This window comes from Tenrec ecaudatus, chromosome 14, assembly GCF_050624435.1.
Source record: "Tenrec ecaudatus isolate mTenEca1 chromosome 14, mTenEca1.hap1, whole genome shotgun sequence".
In the NCBI taxonomy this organism is placed as follows: domain Eukaryota; kingdom Metazoa; phylum Chordata; class Mammalia; order Afrosoricida; family Tenrecidae; genus Tenrec; species Tenrec ecaudatus.
The window spans coordinates 97,909,067-97,930,703 of record NC_134543.1 but is presented as its reverse complement, the minus strand read 5'-3'; the positions used below and the strand labels follow the sequence as shown (position 1 = coordinate 97,930,703).

Below are 21,637 nucleotides of genomic sequence, written 5' to 3'. Positions count from 1 at the left end.
CTTGCAATGTGTTCTGTGAGATGGAGTAGGATTTTGTGGATTGGTGTCTGACATAGGGGCTAATGTTGGACTTGTGGACTTGGGCAGCACTGGGTTGGGATGTTTTCTTGATGTGCACTTACCCTTTATATAAAACTCTCTCTTATACATATGAGTTTCTGTGGATTTGTTTCTCTAAAGTACCCAGATTAACACAGATTGAAACACTAAAAAAAACTAACTTACGTCTATTTTATAACTAATGACCAATTAAAGAGACCCAAGCTATATGATTATAGAAGATCTTAATAAAGCAAATCACAAGAGTTTATACTTATATATATATCAAACTGTACAACCTGAAAATACAAACTATATCATCTTTTCAAGTACCTTTGGAAAACCCACAAAAATTGGTATCAAAGATCACAAAAAAAAATTCAATAGAATCAAAGTATTACAGACTTTTTGCTTTAATATTACAGATTTATATTCTTTGGCTACCAGTATAAAATAACTAAAAATTAAAGAAACAAAAAATGCTCATTTTGATGAATTATGTGGTATGTGCATTATATCTCACTAAAGCTACTAAAAATTTTTAAGCCCATTTTAACAGTTCTTATACAATTCTTGAATTAAAAATAAATACATACTGATGAACATCAAGAAATAATAAGTATAAGAATTTCTTATATGTTAACTTAGGGAGAACTGACTTCATGATATTGAATCTTTTTATTCAGGAACATGGTGTGTCCTCATTTTTCAATCCATAAAGGGTCCTTTAGTAGCATTTTATCCTTTACATAGCACCAAAAGAGAATATAATACAGCTGGGGCAACACTTATCTTCTATCTGATTATTTACATACAGAAATGAAATCTACTGATTTCCACATATTAATTTCTACTCCATAAATATCTACAATCTGTAATATTCCAATTGATATTCTTGAATCTTTCTAATATGTGTATGTGTGTGTGTGTGTGTGTGTGTGTGTGTGTGAGTGAATGTTAAGTGGACCTCCTTGCTGTGCTTAACTTTAGAGGAAATGTTGCCAATGTTTCTCTTTTAACCATAATGTTGAATTAACATCCTTTTAGATAAAAATTCTTTAATGTTTATCTAATGGAGACAGATTATCTGAGTCACTTGGGATCAACATATTTGGTTGGACACATTAAAAATAAAAAGCATACTTGTACAGATAGGAAGTGGAAACACACGGAATCCAGGACAGATGATCCCTTCAGGACCAGTGGTGAGAGTGGCAATTCCGAGAGAGTGGAGGGAAGGTGGGACAGAAAGGGTGAACCGATCACAAGGATCTATATATAACCTCCTCCCTGGGGGACAGACAACAGAAAAGTGGGTGAAGAGAGACATTGGGCAGTGTAAGATATGGGTTCATGAGGGAGGGGGTGGTAGGGAGGGAGGGGAAAAAATAAGGAGCTGATACCAAGGGCTCAAGTAGAAAATAAATGTTTTGAGAATGATGATGGCAACAAATGTACAAATGTGCTTGACACATTGCATGTATGGATTGTGATGACTTGTATGAGCCCCCCAATAAAATGATTTTTTAAAATGCATTACTTATATCTTAATTATATTTTTCTTTCAACTTACTTTATAGTATCTGCAAAGCTGACCCGGCGAGAACTTTTCCTATTTTTCACAACATTTGAATCCTAAAAACAAAGCATATATGGTATGATTCTTAGTAAAAGTAATGTGAATTAGATTAGGTCTCCAGATTACTATGAACAGCTATCAGGTCTTCATTAATTCTGAATTAATTTAGTATACAATTCTCTAAGATATCCCGATGGAGAAGAACTTAGGAAACATGAATAAGATTTCTAGTTTGAGTGGTAACAAGCGTACAGATTTAAGCAATACACATTTAAGAAAGGTGAGTACTCTTCTTACGTTTTCTTAATCTATCAGGAGACAGACATGACAAAGCAAGGGGTATATTGCATGTTATGGTATAATTACAGTAATATAATAAATATTTTCATTTTCTCTCCCAACCTTCCTCCTTAATAAGAGCACATAGTTATCAACACAAAAAAATTGAGAGAAATGAAATTTACTGTTTTACTGAATTATTAGATTCATGTCTGAGCATTCTTTTTATTACAATAGAGAATTCAGGAATAAGTTTGTAAAATGCTAATAAGATATAAGGGGAAAGGAGAATGAAAGACTAGCTAGCTATCTAAATAAAGGAAATATCCAGTGTAAAGATTTATAAACTTGGCAGCTCATGTCTGGATAAGAAGCAATTCTCCCACCCAAGTACTAACCAGGCCCGACCCTGCTTAGCTTCCAAGATCAGACGAGATCGGGCGTATTCAGGGTGGTTTGGCCATAGACAATGAGCAATTCTGAATGGCTTGAGTGGTAGGAAAAGAGACTGGAGAACAACTCGAAGGAATGGGATTTTTCAACTTATTCAATACAACTGGTACACATTCAATCATTTATGATATTCTTTCTTCATATAGCTGTTAATAAAATTTCCAACTATTAAAAAAATAGTCATACCTAAGTTTTCACACTAAAGACTTACCTGAACTGCATCATTCCCACCTTTGAGATCCTGAAGAGGACTCCTTGGAGGTTTCAAAATCTAGAAGTAATAGAATTATTCAAGAAAATCTTTCGTATTAATAATCAGATCAGGTTATACTTTTAATGCTGAGTTGCAGAAATTCTCGTAAAAATCTCTAATACTCCTTAAATCCATATGACTGTGTGCTATATATCCTGTAGCTAACACCTGGTCAGTAGTGGGTTATGCATTGGGCTAGCCAAACTTCAGCAGTTTGAAACCCCCAGTTGCTCCATGGGAGGAAGATGATTTCTACTCCTATGGGAGTAGAGTTCCAATCTTGGAAACCTACGAGACAGTTCTACTACGTCTTACAGCATAACTATGAGTCAGAATCGACTTGACAGCAGTAGGTTGGTCTGGTTTTGGTAAGTTATACCTAAAACCATTCTTATCTGTGAATTTTCAGTTTTGTAAACCAATATTTTTCGTAAATCATTTTGGAATTATTTGTGCCTTACAACAACTTCATACATGTTAAATATACTTCTTGACAGCTTTCCTTAGGTATGGTTTACATATACAATTTACCCATTTTAAGTATGAAATCTAATAACTTTTTTCATTATGGTAAAAATATACTGACGAAAGCTTACACTAACTCAATTTCTACATGAGAATTATTGCCTTCTTCAAGTTGTATAACCATTCTTAATATCCTTTTCCAAATCATTCCATCGCCATTAACAGCACCTCAACAGTCTCAAAGCAATACCCACTCCTGGGACCACTAGTAATGTTTGATCTCTGTATATCTGTTTATTTCATGTAAGGAAGACCAGTGTTATCCTTTTACAACTGACATTTTACTCAGCAGGTTTCCAGGCTTCATGCATGTTACACTTTACATCAGTGTGGTAGTCATACAATCTGGTATGAACTTGAAACTATTAAGAGTGAAGGGGTGGCGTTTAGCCTGTCAATTAGGTAGTAGCTTGATGACCTCATTTGGAGGCACTAAAGTGATAAATAGAGCTCACTGGTGACCAGATACGCACTCTTTGCTTCTCTCCCTGAGAGACATTCCTGTTAACAAGCCACATGGAGCTATGCTGAAGGCGCCAGAGCCCTGGAGCTGGTGGAGCCCCATGGAGCCCCATACCAGTGCTGAGATGCTTCCACCACCACTAGATCAACAAGACTTTCTACACACTGGCCGACAAGACTTTCTACACACTGGCCTGTGATTTTCAAGCATTTACCATCACTACATGTATTGTTGAGTCTGAAGAGGAATTTACAGATTGGTATCGGACATATGGACTAAGATTGGACTTATGGACTGGGCTGGGATATTTTCTTAATATACAAGTACTCTTTTATTTAAAGCTCTTTCTTGTACACATGAGTGTCTATGAGTTTGTTTCTCTTGTCAACCCAGACTAACACAATCAGGATTTCAATTCTCTTTATGACCGATTAGTAGTCTATTGTGTGCATGTAAGACATTGACAATTGAATGGGTTTTTACAAAATTTATAAAATTATGTAACCAGGTTACATATCTTTATCCATAGAGAATTAATAAGTTAGTGGAAACTTGTGTGGGGAAGTTCCAATGAAAATTATTGTGGTATATAGTAATCTTTCAATAAAATGTTACACTTATAATTAGTTCAAATAAATAATTCTTACTGAAGAATGACGTCTTCTAACAGTTCTCTCTATATTTTCACTGAAAGAGGAAAAAAAACAAATATTTACCTACACAACAGTAAAACTACATTTCCCAAAGGGGCACATTACAGTACCCCTTACATGCGTTTAAACCAGCCAGCCCTTTCATAGCAGTATTTTAGAAATCAATGTTTTAAAGTTCACATCATACATAAGACTGTCTCTTACAAAACAATGCAGTACAACATAGCCTAACATATTTTCAGACATATAATTACAGTTGACCCATACATAACACAGGTTTAAGCTGCATGGGCCCATTGATATTACAGATTTTTTCCTGTTGCTTTTACAGTGAGCACAGATGTTCTAAGTACCCGCTTAGAAACACCATGTGATACTTATCATGTCCAAGTGAGAGGCGAATTATACATGGATTTTCAACTGTGTAGAGAATTATGACCCTAACCCCCAAGTTGCTCAAGGGTCAACTGTAAATAGGCTATAAATCAAGTGACTCTAGCTCTGGCTTTACTGCTGTGTGATTTTTAGACCAGGTTTTGAAAATTAAAGGTGCCTAAAGAAGGTCAAAGAGATCATTTGGCAGATATAAAACAGGGAGTGTGAGATTGTAATGATATGGAGGGTCTCTGCCTGGTCTAAAGGTCACACAATCCACTCCAGTTAATTCTTGCCAAGCAAGAATATGAGCCCAGTGCTGCCATGTTTGATATTTTGAAAGGAGCCAGGATATGTTTGATATTTTTTAAAGAAGCCAATAGAATGGAATGATTTCAGAAGTTATGAATAGGTCATGGTAGTTGGAAAATTATCGCTAACTGATAAAGAATATACCGGTATATAACATTTTTAGCTATGTTGAATTAACTTACTTTTCTTCATTAGTCTCTGAACACACTCTGTCCATTTTTGAAGAAAAATGTTTTCTGTAACAAATACACAATATTAGAAAAGATAAAACAGAAGGAAGAGAATTCACAATCTATGAAGAGTTTAAGAGCCTATTATTTTTCTGAGATACTATCTGAAAGAAGACCCAAAAAAGTAAAGAAAAATCAAACAAATGGTAATATGAGGTTTATAATGAACTGTCCCAAGGGTGAAGAGCAGGGACTTCGCTACCACTAAGAACCAGGTGTGAAGCATAAGCTTTGACCCTAGGGTCCTTGTACTGAGAAGCTCCTAGCCCCAGAAGATACATAGAGAATATTGTAGCACAAGGTACCATAAGATAGTGAAAAGCAGTGATAGAGAAATGGTAGCAGCAAAACCAAGAGCCAGTGCAAGATGGCACACTGGGTTTCCTGGCCCCACACAAGTTGGTTGTAGTGGGTGCGCCAAGACACAGAGCAAGAGAAGTTGAGTGCTCTGAGGGTGAGGCTTATTAGCACAGTGGGATGCCTCTAAGTCAGTGGTTCTCAACCTTCCTAATGACCCCAACCATAAAATTATTTTCATTGCTATTTTATAATTATAATTTTGCTACTGTTCTGAATCATAATGTAAATATCTGATTTGCAGAATGCATTTTCATTGTTACAAATTGAACACAATTAAAGCATTTAACCAGTAATTATAATTCATGAAATGTTGTTTTACCTCCAATACTGCTGCTTTCAACACAGTAGCTGCTTTCAACATAGCAGCTGCCCTCTACATAGTAGCTGTTCTCTACACATGTGTGACTGGTCACTTAAGTATATTATGACGCATGCCCTGTCATATACACCTGTATTTGTATGGGGTGTATGGGATGGGGTTGGCGCATTGATGTCATCATGCCGGGTACTCGCATGTGGGCATATCTGCATGTGGGTGAACCCGCCTGGAGAGGATCGGTGTCTTGGTTCCTAAGACCGTGAGAAATATGTGTTTTCCGATGGTGTTAGGCGACCCCTGTGGAAGGGTTGTTCGACCCCCAAAAGGGTCGCAACCCACAGGTTCAGAACCACTCCTCTATGTACTTAGGGGTGGTGCTAAAGAACTTTTTAACACCTGAGCAGGTCATAGGCCAGGCTGGCCCAAAAGGTCAGGGAGAAGTCTGCCTATCAGCATGGCCAAGAAGTTATCCTGATCAAAAAACTGTATCCTGAATTATTACCAATATTCAATGATAAACTGTTACTTCCCTAGCAAACTCCATAATCATAGAGTATTGTCTGTGAGTTCTATGTGACCACTGCAATGAATTACTGAAAGATGCAGAGAAGTAGAGCATGCCATGGGAGGGACAGCTAATGTCAGAACTGGTAAAAATGGTCAGAGAAAGCGGCTGACCTTGCATTTCCTATGAATCAGCTTTGGCTGGTGTTCATTCTCTCTCAACCACAAAAATTATAGATTAGAAAGCCCCACCATGTCATGTTTACACTCTTCCAATCCAATTTCCTCCTTCCTAAAGGCAACATTTTCACTTTTAGCGGAGTTTTAAAAATTTACTTCTTTAATATACATACCTTTATATTGTCTTTTTTAAAATTTTGCTAATTTTAAGTATTAAACTATCTTCTCTTTGTGGAGATGAATACTAAGCCCTCTTGCTTATAATAATCTTCAGCACACCAAAGAAGATAAGTTCATTCATTATAAGAAATGATATGTTACAGGTCAATCACAATCACAAATATAAATATAAAAACTCTAAGTAAAATATTAACAAGGAGGCTCTAGCAATTTATAGAAAAAATATATCCTGGTTAAGTTTATTTTAAAAAAACAACCTAGGAATTTATCATACAGACCAAAAGAGTAAAATTATAATTATCATAACAAATTAATTTTTAAAGGTTTTATAAACTTCAACATCCTTTATTTTTAAAAGCAAACTAGGAAGATAAAAGTAAATTCCCTAATCTAACAGGAGGAGAAGGGGGGGGGGAAGGTGAATCTTTGAAAACAAGCTCTTTAAGATCTCAGAAAAGGAATGGCCATTTTTTTCACTTCTACTTAATCCATTATCCGCTCTTAGTACATCATTTCCAATATAAATCCCAAATTCATTCACTTCTCTTTAGTCCTGCTCCCAAACTTCAGCACATCCTCATCTATCTCTCCTGTGGAAGACTGCAATAGTCTCCTCAGAAGTCCCCTTGCTTTCTCTATTGTCCCTTACAGTCCTTTCTTTTTTTCCAGTCCTTTCTTCAAAAGCAGCCAGTTATGTTTTAAAAATAGGAAATACATTTAAGATCTTCCCTTTAGTGACTTCCTATTGAATTGAGAATAAACATTTCACTAGGACCTAACAAAGGAACCCTTGTTAATGGTTAAGTACTCTAATCAAAAGGATGGGTAAATACGGCTAACCAAAAGATAGGAGGTTGACTCAATAGCACAATCCCGACAAGACTTGGTCCCTGTTTACCTCTCAGACTGCATCTTATACCACTCTCCTCTCACTATGCTAGCCCCACCCAACTTTTCTACTCATAAACACACGAAGCTCTTTCCTGAGTCCATGCATTCATATTTGCTATTCTCTCTTGGCAAGGGTGTCAAGAAAGCACTCAGTAGCACGGAGTAGTCTCTCATTTGTAGCCTTACCACAACTAATATTTAAATTTATATGTAAATTATTCCTGTTAACTCAGCTACCTCTGTCAACAGTAAATCCTATGAGAATAGTGTGGTAGCTATGATTATTGCTAGATTCTGAAAGCCTACTTAACCCAGTACTTTATAAATAGTAGCTTCATAAATATTTGTTGAAAAAGTAATTAAGACACAAATATTTAAAGGTACTTTATAATTATAGTATGATATTTCTTCTTTCCTAGATGAATCAATTCTATTTGGAATAGTTTTAAACTGAGAATAGATGTTCAGAATCATAAATAAAAACATTAAATACTACCAATGCAAGATCACTTAAACATTTCCACAGTTTGAGATATCGTTAAGCACCATTCCTGTCTAACTTGCTGAAAATGGTGTGGGCCATGTTGTGGGGTGGTGTCTGACCTCCTCTCATTTCCCCAGGGGAAGGAAGAGTTACCATTAGCATCAGCTCAAGACCAATTCCTGAGGTGGGACTCAGACACGCCTTCACACACCGCCCCCCAACTTTTTTTATCAACTATAAACTAAATATCCCTCCTCACAGCACTCTCTACTGTGCTGGGTCTGATAATTCATTGCAATAACCTTACTCAGTTACAGGGTCATTAGGAAAGTAAAAAGTCATAATTCAGGACCAAAAATTCTTATTAATACAGTTCTTTGATCAAGAAAGCTTTTCTCAGCAAAGCCCACAGACATGCCCAGGTCGTACAGCCCCTTGGCCTGGCCCTCAGCCCCATCTCAGGCAAGTGTTACAAAGCTGTTTAACTCCCTACTCCCACTCAACTAAATACCTGTATGCACCTAGCTCCACCAGCAAGCCTCCTCCAGTTTCTCAACTTCATCATTCTGTTGTCTGGGAAACCCATCACTGTCTTGTGGAACGTTAGGTTCTATGGCCTCTTGTTGCCACTATTTCTCTGCTGCTTACTCTCCCCATCTTTAGTGTTACAGTTAATTCTGTTTTCTGGACTGGGGAGTTCCAGCACAGGTAACTTGGGTCCAAAGATAAGTTCCATTCCTGGCTTCCTTGACAGTAGTGAGATTATTCTTTCTGCCTCTAGGATGACAAAACTGACCAATCCCCACATTCTAGTTCCATACACCTTAGTTGTATGGTCCCACTTCCCTAGGGGTACCATGCTCCTCACTCTTCTCACAGCAAGCTATCCAATCCTGAGTGAACCACAAACACTTCATATTTGCATAGTCCTTCCCAGTCATTTGGTGGGAGTTATAAAAACCATAGGCAGAAGGGTCATAGCCAGTGATTCACTGCACAGAACCTGCAAACCAGTTTGCAGTTAACTGATGAGACTCAAACCCTACTGAAGTTCTTTTTTGTATAATATTGTTATGCTTAAACTCTTATTTATTATGATGTAAATTGGTTCCCAAACTAGGTATTGGTATCAAGAGGTGAGGCAGCACATTCTAGAGGTATCCTGGCATATTTTAATTTCTTGAGGGAAAAGCCATCAAGAGTTAACTACTAACTCAAAACAGTACCGATTACATTGTTCATTAAGAACTGAACTTTTGACATTGCTGTGATAAAAAGGCGTTTTTATCAGTAACAGTACAGTCAAAGAGGGTGGCAATGTCCAGTGTGATTCCAAGGTTTAGAAAAGTGTGTGGTATCTAATGGACATAGTATCCCATTAGTAACTGTGATCATTTAAAAATGAAATTAGAATGTTACATTTTCCTTTAATTTATGTGTATTATTTTTCAAAAGGCCACTAATGATCACAACTTAATTAGTAGAATTGTTAGCAGTTTCTTTTGGCCTAAGGATGCTATGAAGCATGACAGTTTGGGAACTGCTGGTCTAAATAATATGGATGTCTCAATACTCCATCACTGGAAGAAATCAGCCCTCGAGCCAAGACTGGGTTTCACATTTTTAATGGACTGTTGTTATAAATTTTAAAAAAAGAAAAGAGTATGTGACAGAGACCATGTAGTTACAAAGTCTGAAATATTTACTAACTGGCTTTTTGTTTCCTCTTTTGCTCTTATATGATTGATTGTATTGAGAAGCATATTGCTTCTTGGTGGTGCTCTGTATTTTATATGCCTATCGATTGTTTGACTAGTAGTTTATCCCTAGAGGTGGGTTCTATTCCGGCTTGAAGGGTGCATTGTGGGTTCCACTCGTCTCTATCTGACCAGTAAATCTGATCTATTTAATGCATTTAAATTTTGTTCTATATATTTTTTTCTCTCCCACCGTCTAAGACTTTCGATTGTTATCCTGATCCAGTTCTGGTCTCAAGGTAGTAGATGCTGTGTTTCACACGGCCCCATCAGCTCCCTGAACTAACAGTTCTTAAGTCTTTGGTTTTTGTCATTCTCATTTGCTCTATTCAAGGAGAGACCCACAGTTGCATCTTAAATGGTTGCTTACAAGACCCATTAGTACTCACCAAAGTCGGATGTAGAACATTTTCTTGGTGCTAATTGACCTAGGTGTTCCCTCAAGAAGTTCGTTATGGCTAAGAAAATTTCCCTTGCATCTATTTACTACACATACAAATGCACATACAGAAATACCCTCTGCCAAACCTATATATACTTGTGGGTATACACCATTCACCTTCCCACATCTGTTCAGCTTGTATGTTGACCTAAGCATCTCCATGTAGAAGTTGTTTCTCACTATGATTACAGGACTGTGTGTATATTTACCATTGATGTGTTTTACTCGTGTGCCCCTCAGATTTCCTTTGTCATTTCATGCTGTGCCGTGCTACCCCTTTTCTTTCATATCCCCTCCTATTGACTATGCATTTAATCTCTACTTCGTGTTTTATCCTCCATTCCTCGCTAACAATCAATAAAATGTTTCTTTATGTGAGCTTTTTTGGGGGGAGACTGTCTCAATAGTGGTCTGTGTTAGGCTGGGTGCTCTATAGAAGCAGAGTGAGTGAGTGAGTGAGTGAGTGAGTGAATTTGATTTATATATTTTTTTAAAGGCTCACTCAATTATAGACCCAGATAAATCCAATCTGGTTCAAATTTGTGAGCTAAATGGTATGCTGGAGGCTTTTCCTGACTCAAGTATCTGCGGAGGCTGATGAACCAGGAAGCCACAAGCTGGTGGATACAGAGGCAAGTGAATCCAAAGTCAGCAGGTCAGGCTTGTAGCTGCAGAGTTCAATGAATCCAAGGTTGGCAGGCAACATGGTGGGTTGTATGTTGGCCCAAGTCCAGATGTCGGATCCAGACCAGCAAGAAGCAAACAAGCTCTCCAGAGTCTACTTATTTATTAAAGTAAGCCACACTCCTGAGGAAACCTCCTTCCAGTCATATCAGGGCTGTTCTGAGTCAGGGTACTGTATTCCACCCCAATCCTCCCACAAATGCCTGCTGCTCACAGCAATCCCATCATGCAGTTGATTACGCTAAGCCAGGTTACATCATGGGGGATTATCGCCAAACTGAGAATCCTGGCCTAGCCAAGTGGACACAAAACCTAACTATCACATAGTCTCACATAATAGTTGGCTTTATGTAATTGACTTATTTCACTCAACATGTCCTCCAGCTTCATCCATGTTATCAGGTGTTTCATGGATTCGTCAATGTTGCATAATATTCTATTAATTGCACGATGGGGTGTAATATAGATATTGCGCTGCTAACCACAGGATTGATAGTTCAAACCCCATAGGTCCTTCATGGGAGAAAGTTAAGGCTGTCTGCTTTCACAAAGATTTACCATCTGGGAAATCTATATAGGGTCACTGTTAATCAGAATTGATTTGATGGCAGTGGGCTTTTTTTTGAGGGGGGGTTGGTATGTACCACAATTTATTTACCTATTCATTTGGAGTTCTGGTGGCGTAGTGATTATATGTTGGGCAGCTAATGGGTTTTCTAATCCTGGAATTATAGTCTCAGAAATCCAGAGAGGCAGTTCTAACCTGCCCTATAGGGTCACCACGAGTAAGAATTGACTCAATGGCCGTGAGTTCATTCAATGATGGGGATTTATTATTTTTATCTCGTTGCTATTATGAATAATGTAATGAACATGAGTGTACATACATCTATCTATTCAAGTTATAATTCTAGTAACTGTCTAGCAATGGGGTTGCCATTACTTAAAGGATGTGCCATACGATTTCCCCCAGTGGTTATTTACTTTATAATCCCACTAGCAGCATAAGAAAGTTTCAACATCTCTACACCCTTGCCAGCATATGCTGCTTTATTTTTTTAAACTTTGCTATTATTGCTGGGGTGAGATAATATCTTGTTGTTTTGATTTACATCTTCCCAATGGTTAATGGCTTTGTCATGTGTTTGTTGGCCAACTGTATGCCTCCTTTGGTGAAAAGTCTAAATTATCTTCCCATTTTAAAATGCATTGTTTGTCTTTTTGTTGTTATAATGTCTACAAATTTTAGAAAGTATTTCTTTGATCAGGATTATTCTATGGAATCGATCAAAATGCTCAGTAATGTAGTATGACACCATTCAGTCTTCTGATCTCATAGCAAATGAGGCAGTGGTTTATGAAGACAAATAGCTTCATATCTTTCTCCTATTTCTCTTGAATCTCCTTCTTTTGTTGTTTCAGGCAAAGAGACCAATGATTGTGCTTTGGCTGGCCACAAGATTTTATTTTATTCTTTTTTTTGGGGGGGGGGTTCCCCCTCACAAGGCATTACACATAGAATTAGGAGGTAAACAGAAGCACTACAGATATTATTAACAAATTAACTAGGATTCCTATGAAGCCATAACCTTCAACTTATAAATTAGGAAATCAAATCCCATGAAGTTTTTGGTTGTACATAAATAAGCAGCCTCAGCAGATACTCTTTTGCTGTAAATAAATCTATCTCACAGCGTTTTTTCCATTCAGTGTTTTACAGGTATATAACTTACTGACAAAACCAAAACCAAACCCACTGTCATGGAGTCAATTATGATTTATAAGGTTTCTAAGGATATAAATCTTTGTAGAAGCAACCTCATCTTTCTCCTGTGGAGTAGTTAGTGGGTTTGGATCATCTTACAGTTAGCAATCTAATGCTTACCCAACATCAACACCAAGTAATCATAATTGGCTGTGCAATCCTACCTTTAATCAACACAATATTTCCATCATTGTGAACTCTCACCATTTTTTCTTCCCTCCTGCCCCTGGTAACTGCAAATAAACTTTGATCTCTATACTTGCCTTTGTTATCATTTTTTATATATAAGTGAAACCATATAATATTTGTCCTTCTGTGATTTGTTTATTTCACTTAGCATAAGGTCTTCCAACTCCATCATATTGTAGCATGTGGCAAGACTATTTTTCCTGCTGGTCAAGTAACATTCCACTGTATGAACAGTATCATATTTATTTTTTTACCTACTGATCTGTTAACAGCACTTGTTTCCACCTTTTGGCTGTCATGACTACGGCTGTAAAGAACACTGATGTATCAGTCTCTACCTGAGTCTGTTTTCAAGTGTTTGGGGCATTGGCCTGGTGGAGTGGAATGGATGTCATATGGTAGGCAATTTTTCCGCAATTTAAGGAACTGCCACAATGTATCACAGTAGCTATACCATTTTACATTCCCCCCAGCAATAGACAAGGGCCCCACTTTTCCCACATTTTCTCTAACGCCTGTCATTTTGTTTGTTTTTTTTTTAATTTTCTCTTAGCCATTGTAGTGGGAGTAAAGTGCTCATTGTGGTTCTGATTTTCAACTCTCTGATGGTTAATGATGATGGCCATCTTTTCATGTGTGTGGCCATTTGAATGGCAAAAAGTATAATGAAGTCCTTTGCTCATTTTATGACTGAGTAGTCTTTTTACTGTTAACTTGTCAGAAGTTTAAACATATTTAGGTTATTAGATTGTCAGATATGTGGATTCTGAGGAAAATCTCCTGGTTGTTAGCTTGTCTTTTTTGGGGGGGGTAAAATCTTTAGATGACTACAAGTTTTGAATTTTTCTGAGGGCCCATTTATTTATATAATTATTTTAATAAGCATTTTAAATTGTTTGGTAGTAATACGTTTTGCCACACACATTACTTTTAAAAAAATTATTTTATTGGGGCCTCTTACTGCTCTTTTAACATTCCATACATCAATTGCATCAAGCATATTTGTACAGATGTTGCCATCATCATTTCCAAAATATTTTCTACTTGAGCCCTTGGTAGCAGCTCCTGTTTTTTCCCTTCTCTCCCCCTATATCAGTCTTTTGATGCTTGCATTTTTTATTATTAGATAATCTTTTGTTGAAGATTAAGCCTGACAGCATTGTCCATGCTTGTTTTTCTAAGAATTTTATAGTTTTAATTTGCACACTAGGTCCTTAATTCATTTTGGTTGTCTTTATGTATAGCGTGAAGCTTGGATCCTATTTTTTCTGCATATGGCAATCTAATTTTTCCCCATAGCCTATTTAGGGCCAAACACATTAATTAAACTCAAAAACATTTTTCACTGGTTATATCGATTTATCATTTGGCAAACATTTTCACAAGATGAATGATTCCGTTTTGAAACCAATGTTTAATTATCAAACTGTGGTTGTTAGCTACCCACAAGTCCTGTCACATCCACCCTCCTCCTGCCACGAATCCCAAACACAATGGAATGACACACTACCCAGAGCTGCCCAATCCCCAGGACTGCTTGTGTACTGCACCGCAGTAATCGATAAAGATTTCATTAAATGATTTTCATTGGTAAATTATCAGGCCTTTCTTCGTAGTCCACCTTCGACGGGAGCTCTGCTGGAAGCTGTTGGGCATCAGAGAACACAAACCTGCACTGACCTCCATTCCCCATCTCCCTCAATCACCCACCCTTCAAATCCACACCAAACGACACTCTCCCCTAGAAGCCCATTTAGCCTGCGGCCAAAAGCATCCAACAAGCGGCGCCTGCTCGGTACACCTCGGACCCCTTTCGAAGGACGATAACCGCCTCGCCCCGTCTTGCACGACGGTGAAGTGCATTAGCTCCCTTCCTGCCCACCACGCACGCCCAGCCTCAGCACAAGCCCCGGAACGGAACCCAGCACCAGCTCCAGTGCGTTCGGCCAGTCGACCAAAGCGTCCGCTCCAACACACCTGCTGTGCTCCCCACTCTCCGTCCGGTACGTCTGCGGAAACCTCGCCGTGTTTACCTTTACCCCTAGCAGGAAGTACACGCCGCCCCCCCCACACACACACACACCCCACTCTAGTACGGAAATAAACAACCCCAAGCGGGAGTTACAGACAGAGGAAGAATCTCAAAACGCAGTGCGGGCAAGTGGCCCACGCTGCCTGGACGAGTCACGCCGGCGACCCCGTCAGCGACGCGGGGACTCGCGAGCGCCGGCAGGGCAGCGGGCAGGGCAGCGCCCGCGGGCCGCGGCGCGGACGGAAGCTGGCCTGGGGGCCGCCCGCGGGCACCGAGCGCCCAGCGCGGGGTGGCGCGGACCCGGGTGAGGAGGGAAGGGGCCGGGATCGCGAGCGCAGGCGCAGGCTCTCCACCCAGAGTTTGGCAAGGCCGGCAGGCTGAGGGAGCGTCCCGCCTCCGCCGGTCGGAGCCCCAGGCCGCCCGGGAGCCCCGGGAGCCCGGCTCTCTCTCCTTACTTGCCGCGCCACTCCCGCTCGACGAATCCGCGCCAGGCGTCGGTGGGCCCCGCGCGCTCCCCACGGGCACCTCGTAGCCGCGGCCGCGGCCGCCTCTCGACGTCACCTCACAAAGCCCACCGAGCCACGGAAACGAATTCAAATCTAACCGCCCAGCCGGCGCGCGTGCGCACAACCTCGCCGCGCGGCGGCCCCGCCCACTGCCAGCGCCCGGCCAATCCGGTGGCCGTGTCTCCTTTCACCGGCCTGCGCCGCTTCCGTGCCGGTTGAACACCCTGCCCGTTCCTCTGGCTTTCTACTTAGTGTCCCTTTGCTTGATCCCATCGCAGACGCTCACGCCGCGGGAACGGCCATCTTCTTTGGATTGCCCGTTGTTATACACGGTCGAACCTTTGCTTCCGTACAAAATGGCGGCTCCCATGACATTGCGTCACCTCCTCGTAGGAGTGCTCCCTATAGCTACCAAGAAGGGGTAGGCTTTGGGGACGAGGTGGCCGAGTGGTTAAGGCGATGGACTGCTAATCCATTGTGCTCTGCACGCGTGGGTTCGAATCCCATCCTCGTCGGCAGCGGATTCTTTTTTTTTTCCCCCCTCCTTCAGAAATTTGATCATTTGCGGAGTTGACACGATTGGCCATATCAGTTAAGATGTACTGATAAATTTAATTTAGTCTCCATCTTAAAATACGAGAAATTTGAAAGATAGCTTTTAAAGCATAATACACAGAATTCCACCGTTATCACCATTCCTGTAAATTGCAATGTCGATCTGCTCTACCCTAAAGTGCCCTAGTTCCTGATCAAGTGACTTCAATGCTTTTTTAAAATTAAATCAATTTATTGGGGGCTCATACAACTCATCACAATCCATACATACATCAATTGTGTAAAGCACATTTGTACATTTGTTGCCATTTTCAAAACATTTGTTTTCTACTTGAGCCCTTGATAATCAGCTCCTTGTTTTTCTACACCCCTCTCCACTTCCCCCTCCCTCATGAACCCTTGATAATTTGTAAATTATTGTTTTGTCATATCTTACACTGACCACCGTCTCCCTTCACCCACTTTTCTGTTGTCCATTCCCCAGAGAGGAGGTTATATGTAGATCCTTGTAACTGGTTCCCCTTTCTACCCCACCTTCCCTCCACCCTCCTGGTATTGCTACTCTCACCACTGGTCCTGAAGGGATCATCTGTCCTGGATTCCCTGTGTTGCCAGTTCCTATCTGTACCAGTGTGCATCCTCTGGTCTAGCCAGATTTGTAAGGTAGAACTGGGATCATGATAGTAGGGGAAAGGGCAAAGAAGCATTTAAGAACTAGAGGGAAGTTATATGTCTCAGCATTGCTACACTGCACCCTGACTGGCTGGTCTCCACCCCATGACCCTTCAGTAAGGGGGTGTTCAGTTGCCTACCGATGGGCTTTGGGGCCCCACTCCACACTCCCCCTCATTCACAAAGATAGACAAGTTTCACCTGAAAGCAAGTCATGAAGTGTTCAAGATTCTCTTCCAGAACACAGCAAGTGTAGGTGCTGCAGAAATATCTACCTTAGGTATCATTACACAGATGTTGAACATGTATGGACTCTTGACGATCACTAGAGCCCCGAGACTGAAGACCTGAAGTATGGCTACCTTTCCGAAGGGATGATAGTGTTATCTTTCTGGTTAAATCCAGAGTGCAGAGATGTACACAGGAAGGAATCGAAGGGGAGGGATAGAGAAATTTCTCTCGCAGAGGGTCATCAGGCAGATTCATTCAACTGCATTTACCAACTTTTATGTATGCACACATCTTGTCTGCGCTACATCCTTTTAACCTTAGCATGACCGTGTAATCGTGACACCAGCTAATGGTGGCCGTGAAGTGATTTCCGCCCCCTGGCAACCCTTGTTGTCAGAGCAGAACTGTGTTGCACAGGGATCGTTCTTTATTTCGTTAATAATATCTTACCGTGTTTTAGGCGAAAGTTCACCCAGCAAATTGGCTCTTGCTTGACAAGTTCTGCAAACATTGTTCCATGGCCTAAGTTACATTTCTCACAATGTGTCAGCAGTTTTTACCCCCTGTTTTCTGGTTGTTCCATTTCTAGTACTCTCCTTTCCCTACCTTCCCTTTACCTCAGCTTTGCGCTAGAGCAGCGGTTCTCAACCTGTGGGTCGCGACCCCGTTGTGGGTCAAATAACCCTTTCACAGGGGTCGCCCAATTCATAACAGTAGCAAAATAACAGTTATGAAGTAGCAATGAAAATAATTTTATAGTTCGGGGGGGTCGCCACCACATGATGAACTGTATTTAAAGGGTCCTGGCATTAGGAAGGTTAAGAAGCACTGCTGTAGAGTAATTGTTGACCCTTTGGTCATATATATATAATTTTTTAATGGAGCACAGTACTTGCAGGTAATATGCTTTATTTTGTATGGCAATATGTTATTTTACCAAAAGGTGACCTCAGGATAGTTTGGGTTCAAGGTTTACAGAACATCTCGGGACAAAAGTCTCAGGAAGTTCTGTACTATCAACTGGTTCAGTAACTCTAAACTGTGTAACAATGTGATTCCTGTTCCTGTTTTTCTCCCATTCTATCCAAGTCTATGTGTCATAACCCTGATCACAACCGGAGGGAGTAAGAGTAATAGCCAAGTGCCATCTAATTCCTCTGCCTTGGGATCGCTGAGGCCACGGCTCATGCAGGCTCTTAGTCCTGTGGACCAGTTTCTTGTCGGAGACTCTAAGTCTTGCTTTCTTTCTTGCTCCTGGTTAAGTACAGATCAATGGTTGGATCTCAGATAGCTTTTTAAGACTACTCACCTCACTAGGATGCAGAACATAAACTTTCTAAACTAAATCATGTCATTTATGACTGAGTTGTCCCATAAGATGAAGGTCTTAAACTGTCGTAGCTGAGGAACCAATCTCACAAGATCTTTTTTTCTTCTTCTTTTTTTTTTAACAATTTATTGGGGCTCATACAATTCTTTTCACAGTTCATACATATACATACATCAATTGTATAAAGCACATCTGTACAGTCTTTGCCCTAATCATTTTTTTCTCCTCTTTTCTTTTTTTACATTTTATTAGGGACTCATACAACTCTTATCACAATCCATACATATACATACATCTATTGTATAAAGCACATCCATACATTCCCTGCCCCAATCATTCTCAAGGCATTTGCTCTCCACTTAAGCCCCTTGCATCAGGTCCTCTTTTTTTTTTCCCCTCCCTCCCCTTTCCCCCGTCCCTCATGTGCCCTTGGTAATTTATACATCGTTATTTTGTCAGATCTTGCCCTATCCGGAGTCTCCCTTCCCCCCTTCTCTGCTGTCCCTCTCCCAGGGAAGAGGTCACATGTGGATCCTTGTAATCAGTTCCCCCTTTCCAACCCACTCACCCTCCACTCTCCCAGCATCGTCCCTCACACCCTTGGTTCTGAAGGTATCATCCACTCTGGATTCCCTGTACCTCCAGCCCTCATATGTACCAGTGTACAGCCTCTGTCCTATCCAGCCCTGCAAGGTAGAATTCGGATCATGGTAGTTGTGGGGAGGAAGCATCCAGGATCTGGGGGAAAGCTGTGTTCTTCATCGGTACTACCTCGCACCCTAATTAACCCATCTCCTCTCCTAAACCCCTCTATGAGGGGATCTCCATTGGCTGACACTTGGGCCTTGGGTCTCCACTCTGCACTTCCCTCACAAGATGTTTAGCTATGTCTGAGAAACATCTATAACTGTGTCCTCTATGAATATATGTGTGCACACAAATATCTACATATAGATACATATACATCTGTGCACACATATGTATACCCCAGTACCTACTTGTACACATATATGCCCATACACCTGTATATGGGACCAGACTCTAGTTTTTGGTGGTGACAAGTTATGTAGCTCATATTCTTTAGTAAAGAACACCGTTTTTGCTGGTGTGCTTCTTACGGGCGTCATTCACTTTGGTCAAGCAGTGGTCATCACACCCACAGTTAACGCTGCTTTCCCATCACCAAAAATGACAAGGGTCTATAATTAACAGAAGGATCCCAGCCCTCCCCCCTGACCCCTCTCTGGTAACCATCCGTGAATATTGGTCTCGGTATACACTACAAATATATTTATTCCTTGAAAAGTGAGATCATAAGGGTCAAGGGTTTTTCTAGAGTCGATTACCAGGGCTTTCTTCTGAAGTACCTCAGGAGGGATGCAAATGTCCAACCTCTTGGTTAGCAATTAAGCACCTTAACCCTTTGCCCTACCCAGGGACTCCTGTGACCGTGATAGATATTGTTATGACTCCGTTTCACAGGTAGAGAAACGCGCCAGGTTACACCAAGCCTAACCCAAAAACTGGAGCCAGATGGACCCTAGCATCTCTTGGCACGTTTTCTCCCCTTCGAGGTTCAGCCCCAGGACCCAGTGCCTGGCATGTGCTGGGGGCACAGTTTGCCACCATGAATGTGGAAAGCCTGGCTTCTGCCCTCCCAGTTCTCCTGGCTCTTCTCTCTTAGATCCACAATCCTTGGGAGTGTTGACACCCTTGAGGCCTTTGCATTGCTGAGCACTTGGCTCCAGCCTTGCTCTTTAATCCTCCTCCACCCTGGAGCAAGAAGGGCTTTCCACCCAGATTTCACAATCGCTGAAGGCGCCTGGGGTTGGGATTCAGTGGGTGATTTGGTTGGGGGAAATGTTCATCTTTACTTTCACTCATCTGTGATGGAAAGTGAAAGGTCAGCAGCAAACTACAGTGACCGTAACCTTACTGGTGACTTTGTCACCAAGGGAAACTCCCGATAGTTTTGTAGCACGTGGTGTGCTTCGCTTTATGCTCGGCCAATCCAGCTGCTGGAGACAGGGCCGGGCTGCGTGTGGGGGGGGCAGAACCGTGTCCAGAGGGTCTGCGCTGACTGATTTTGACACGTAGGCTGCTGGACCTTCTGAGGCACCTCTAGGTGGACTCGAACTACAAACCTATTTGTGAGCAGAACCGCCAACCATTTGGTAGCAGCTGAGCATTAACCATTTGTCCTAAGACCCAAAGTCTCTATTACACTCTTAACTACTTCGAAAGGATGGCAGTTCTTAGACCAACCAGGAGGTCTCGGGATGTTAGGCAGCAGGGCATATATTTTCACATCACAGATTTTTAAAAATATTTTGTGATTTTTATTTCATTATAATTAGTTGCCTTTGTGTACCAGTTGACTTAATCGTATGCATTTTAAAACAATGTTCATTTGCTTGTGTTGTTTTCTTCGTTTTTGTTTGCTCATAGTCGAGGTGTCTCAGAGGTTCCGGTGAGAGCGTGTGTCAGTGGAGGTCACCCGCTTGAAGCCGTGTTCTGTGCTTTTGGTTTTCGGCTTGTGAAACCCAGGATTGATGAACCTGGAGGGACAGCACGCAGAAGAGGGGCTCGGGGCTTGGGGTACAGGGGTGGAGGCGGGGAAGAGGGGGATGATGGATGTCAGGAGTCCATGGAAACTGGAATGTTTGGAAACTGATGGTGGTAGCAACTATACGTTCTACTTGATGTGATGTAAATTTGGAATGATATAAGTATTAAATCCCAATTAATAATTTTAAGGTGGATAAACAGAAAACACACAACATTTTGAGAAAGAGTCCATTGGCTTCTCCAGACTGTCAGAGACGTCTATGTTCTCAAAAAATAATAATAATAATAGAGCTAAAAGCTCCGGAGGGACTTTTCTATAATCCTCTTGACAATGAAAACCAAGCACTAACCGCAAAGCAAAGAAGAAGGACCCCAGTCATGGTCTCCGTGCCACTCTGGAGTCCCACATGGCTATATAACCACCCATGTTTCTGCGACCGCTTCCTCCGACCTCCCATGTCCTTTCAAAGGCTCCGTATCCCAGCATAGGGTTGCTATGAGTTGGCATCGACTCAATCACAGTGAGTCGATTTTTAAAATTGTTTTTTCGTTAGTTTTATCCCAGCAAACCCTTGGACACCATTATGACTTCATGCTAATGCTCTCTTTCAGCCAGATGACAAGTATCTGAAATTGTCATACCTTTGCCCCATTTAAGACTGAATGAATGTTCTCTTAAAAACAAAAACAAAAGCCACCTAGGCGGGTGCAGTATAACACACCACATTCCTCTAGTTCATTAATGCTCCCCGGCCCCTCCCCCCACCACACCCTTGTCCCCACTAGCATGACCCCAATTCTGCCTTACAAATCCAGCTAGGCAGGAG

General features: G+C 41.0%; 1 protein-coding gene and 1 non-coding gene across 2 annotated transcripts in view; one reads left to right on the top strand and one right to left on the bottom strand.

Moving 5' to 3' along the window:
• The window catches only part of KNL1 (kinetochore scaffold 1), a 72,741-nt gene extending 57,188 nt beyond the window's left edge, over nucleotides 1-15,553 (bottom strand). Inside the window, exons 1-5 of the mRNA XM_075530959.1 lie at nucleotides 15,404-15,553; nucleotides 5,114-5,167; nucleotides 4,239-4,278; nucleotides 2,562-2,621; nucleotides 1,613-1,674 (exon numbers count right to left, since the gene is read on the bottom strand). Coding sequence (XP_075387074.1) covers nucleotides 1,613-1,674; nucleotides 2,562-2,621; nucleotides 4,239-4,278; nucleotides 5,114-5,148 — 197 coding nt within the window. The 5' untranslated portion in view covers nucleotides 5,149-5,167; nucleotides 15,404-15,553. The remainder of the gene's footprint in view (nucleotides 1-1,612; nucleotides 1,675-2,561; nucleotides 2,622-4,238; nucleotides 4,279-5,113; nucleotides 5,168-15,403) is intronic.
• A 334-nt stretch (nucleotides 15,554-15,887) lies between these two features.
• On the top strand, nucleotides 15,888-15,969 carry TRNAS-GCU (transfer RNA serine (anticodon GCU)). Its single transcript has one exon. It is a non-coding gene; the product is annotated as a tRNA-Ser (tRNA).
• Nucleotides 15,970-21,637: the final 5,668 nt, after the last annotated feature.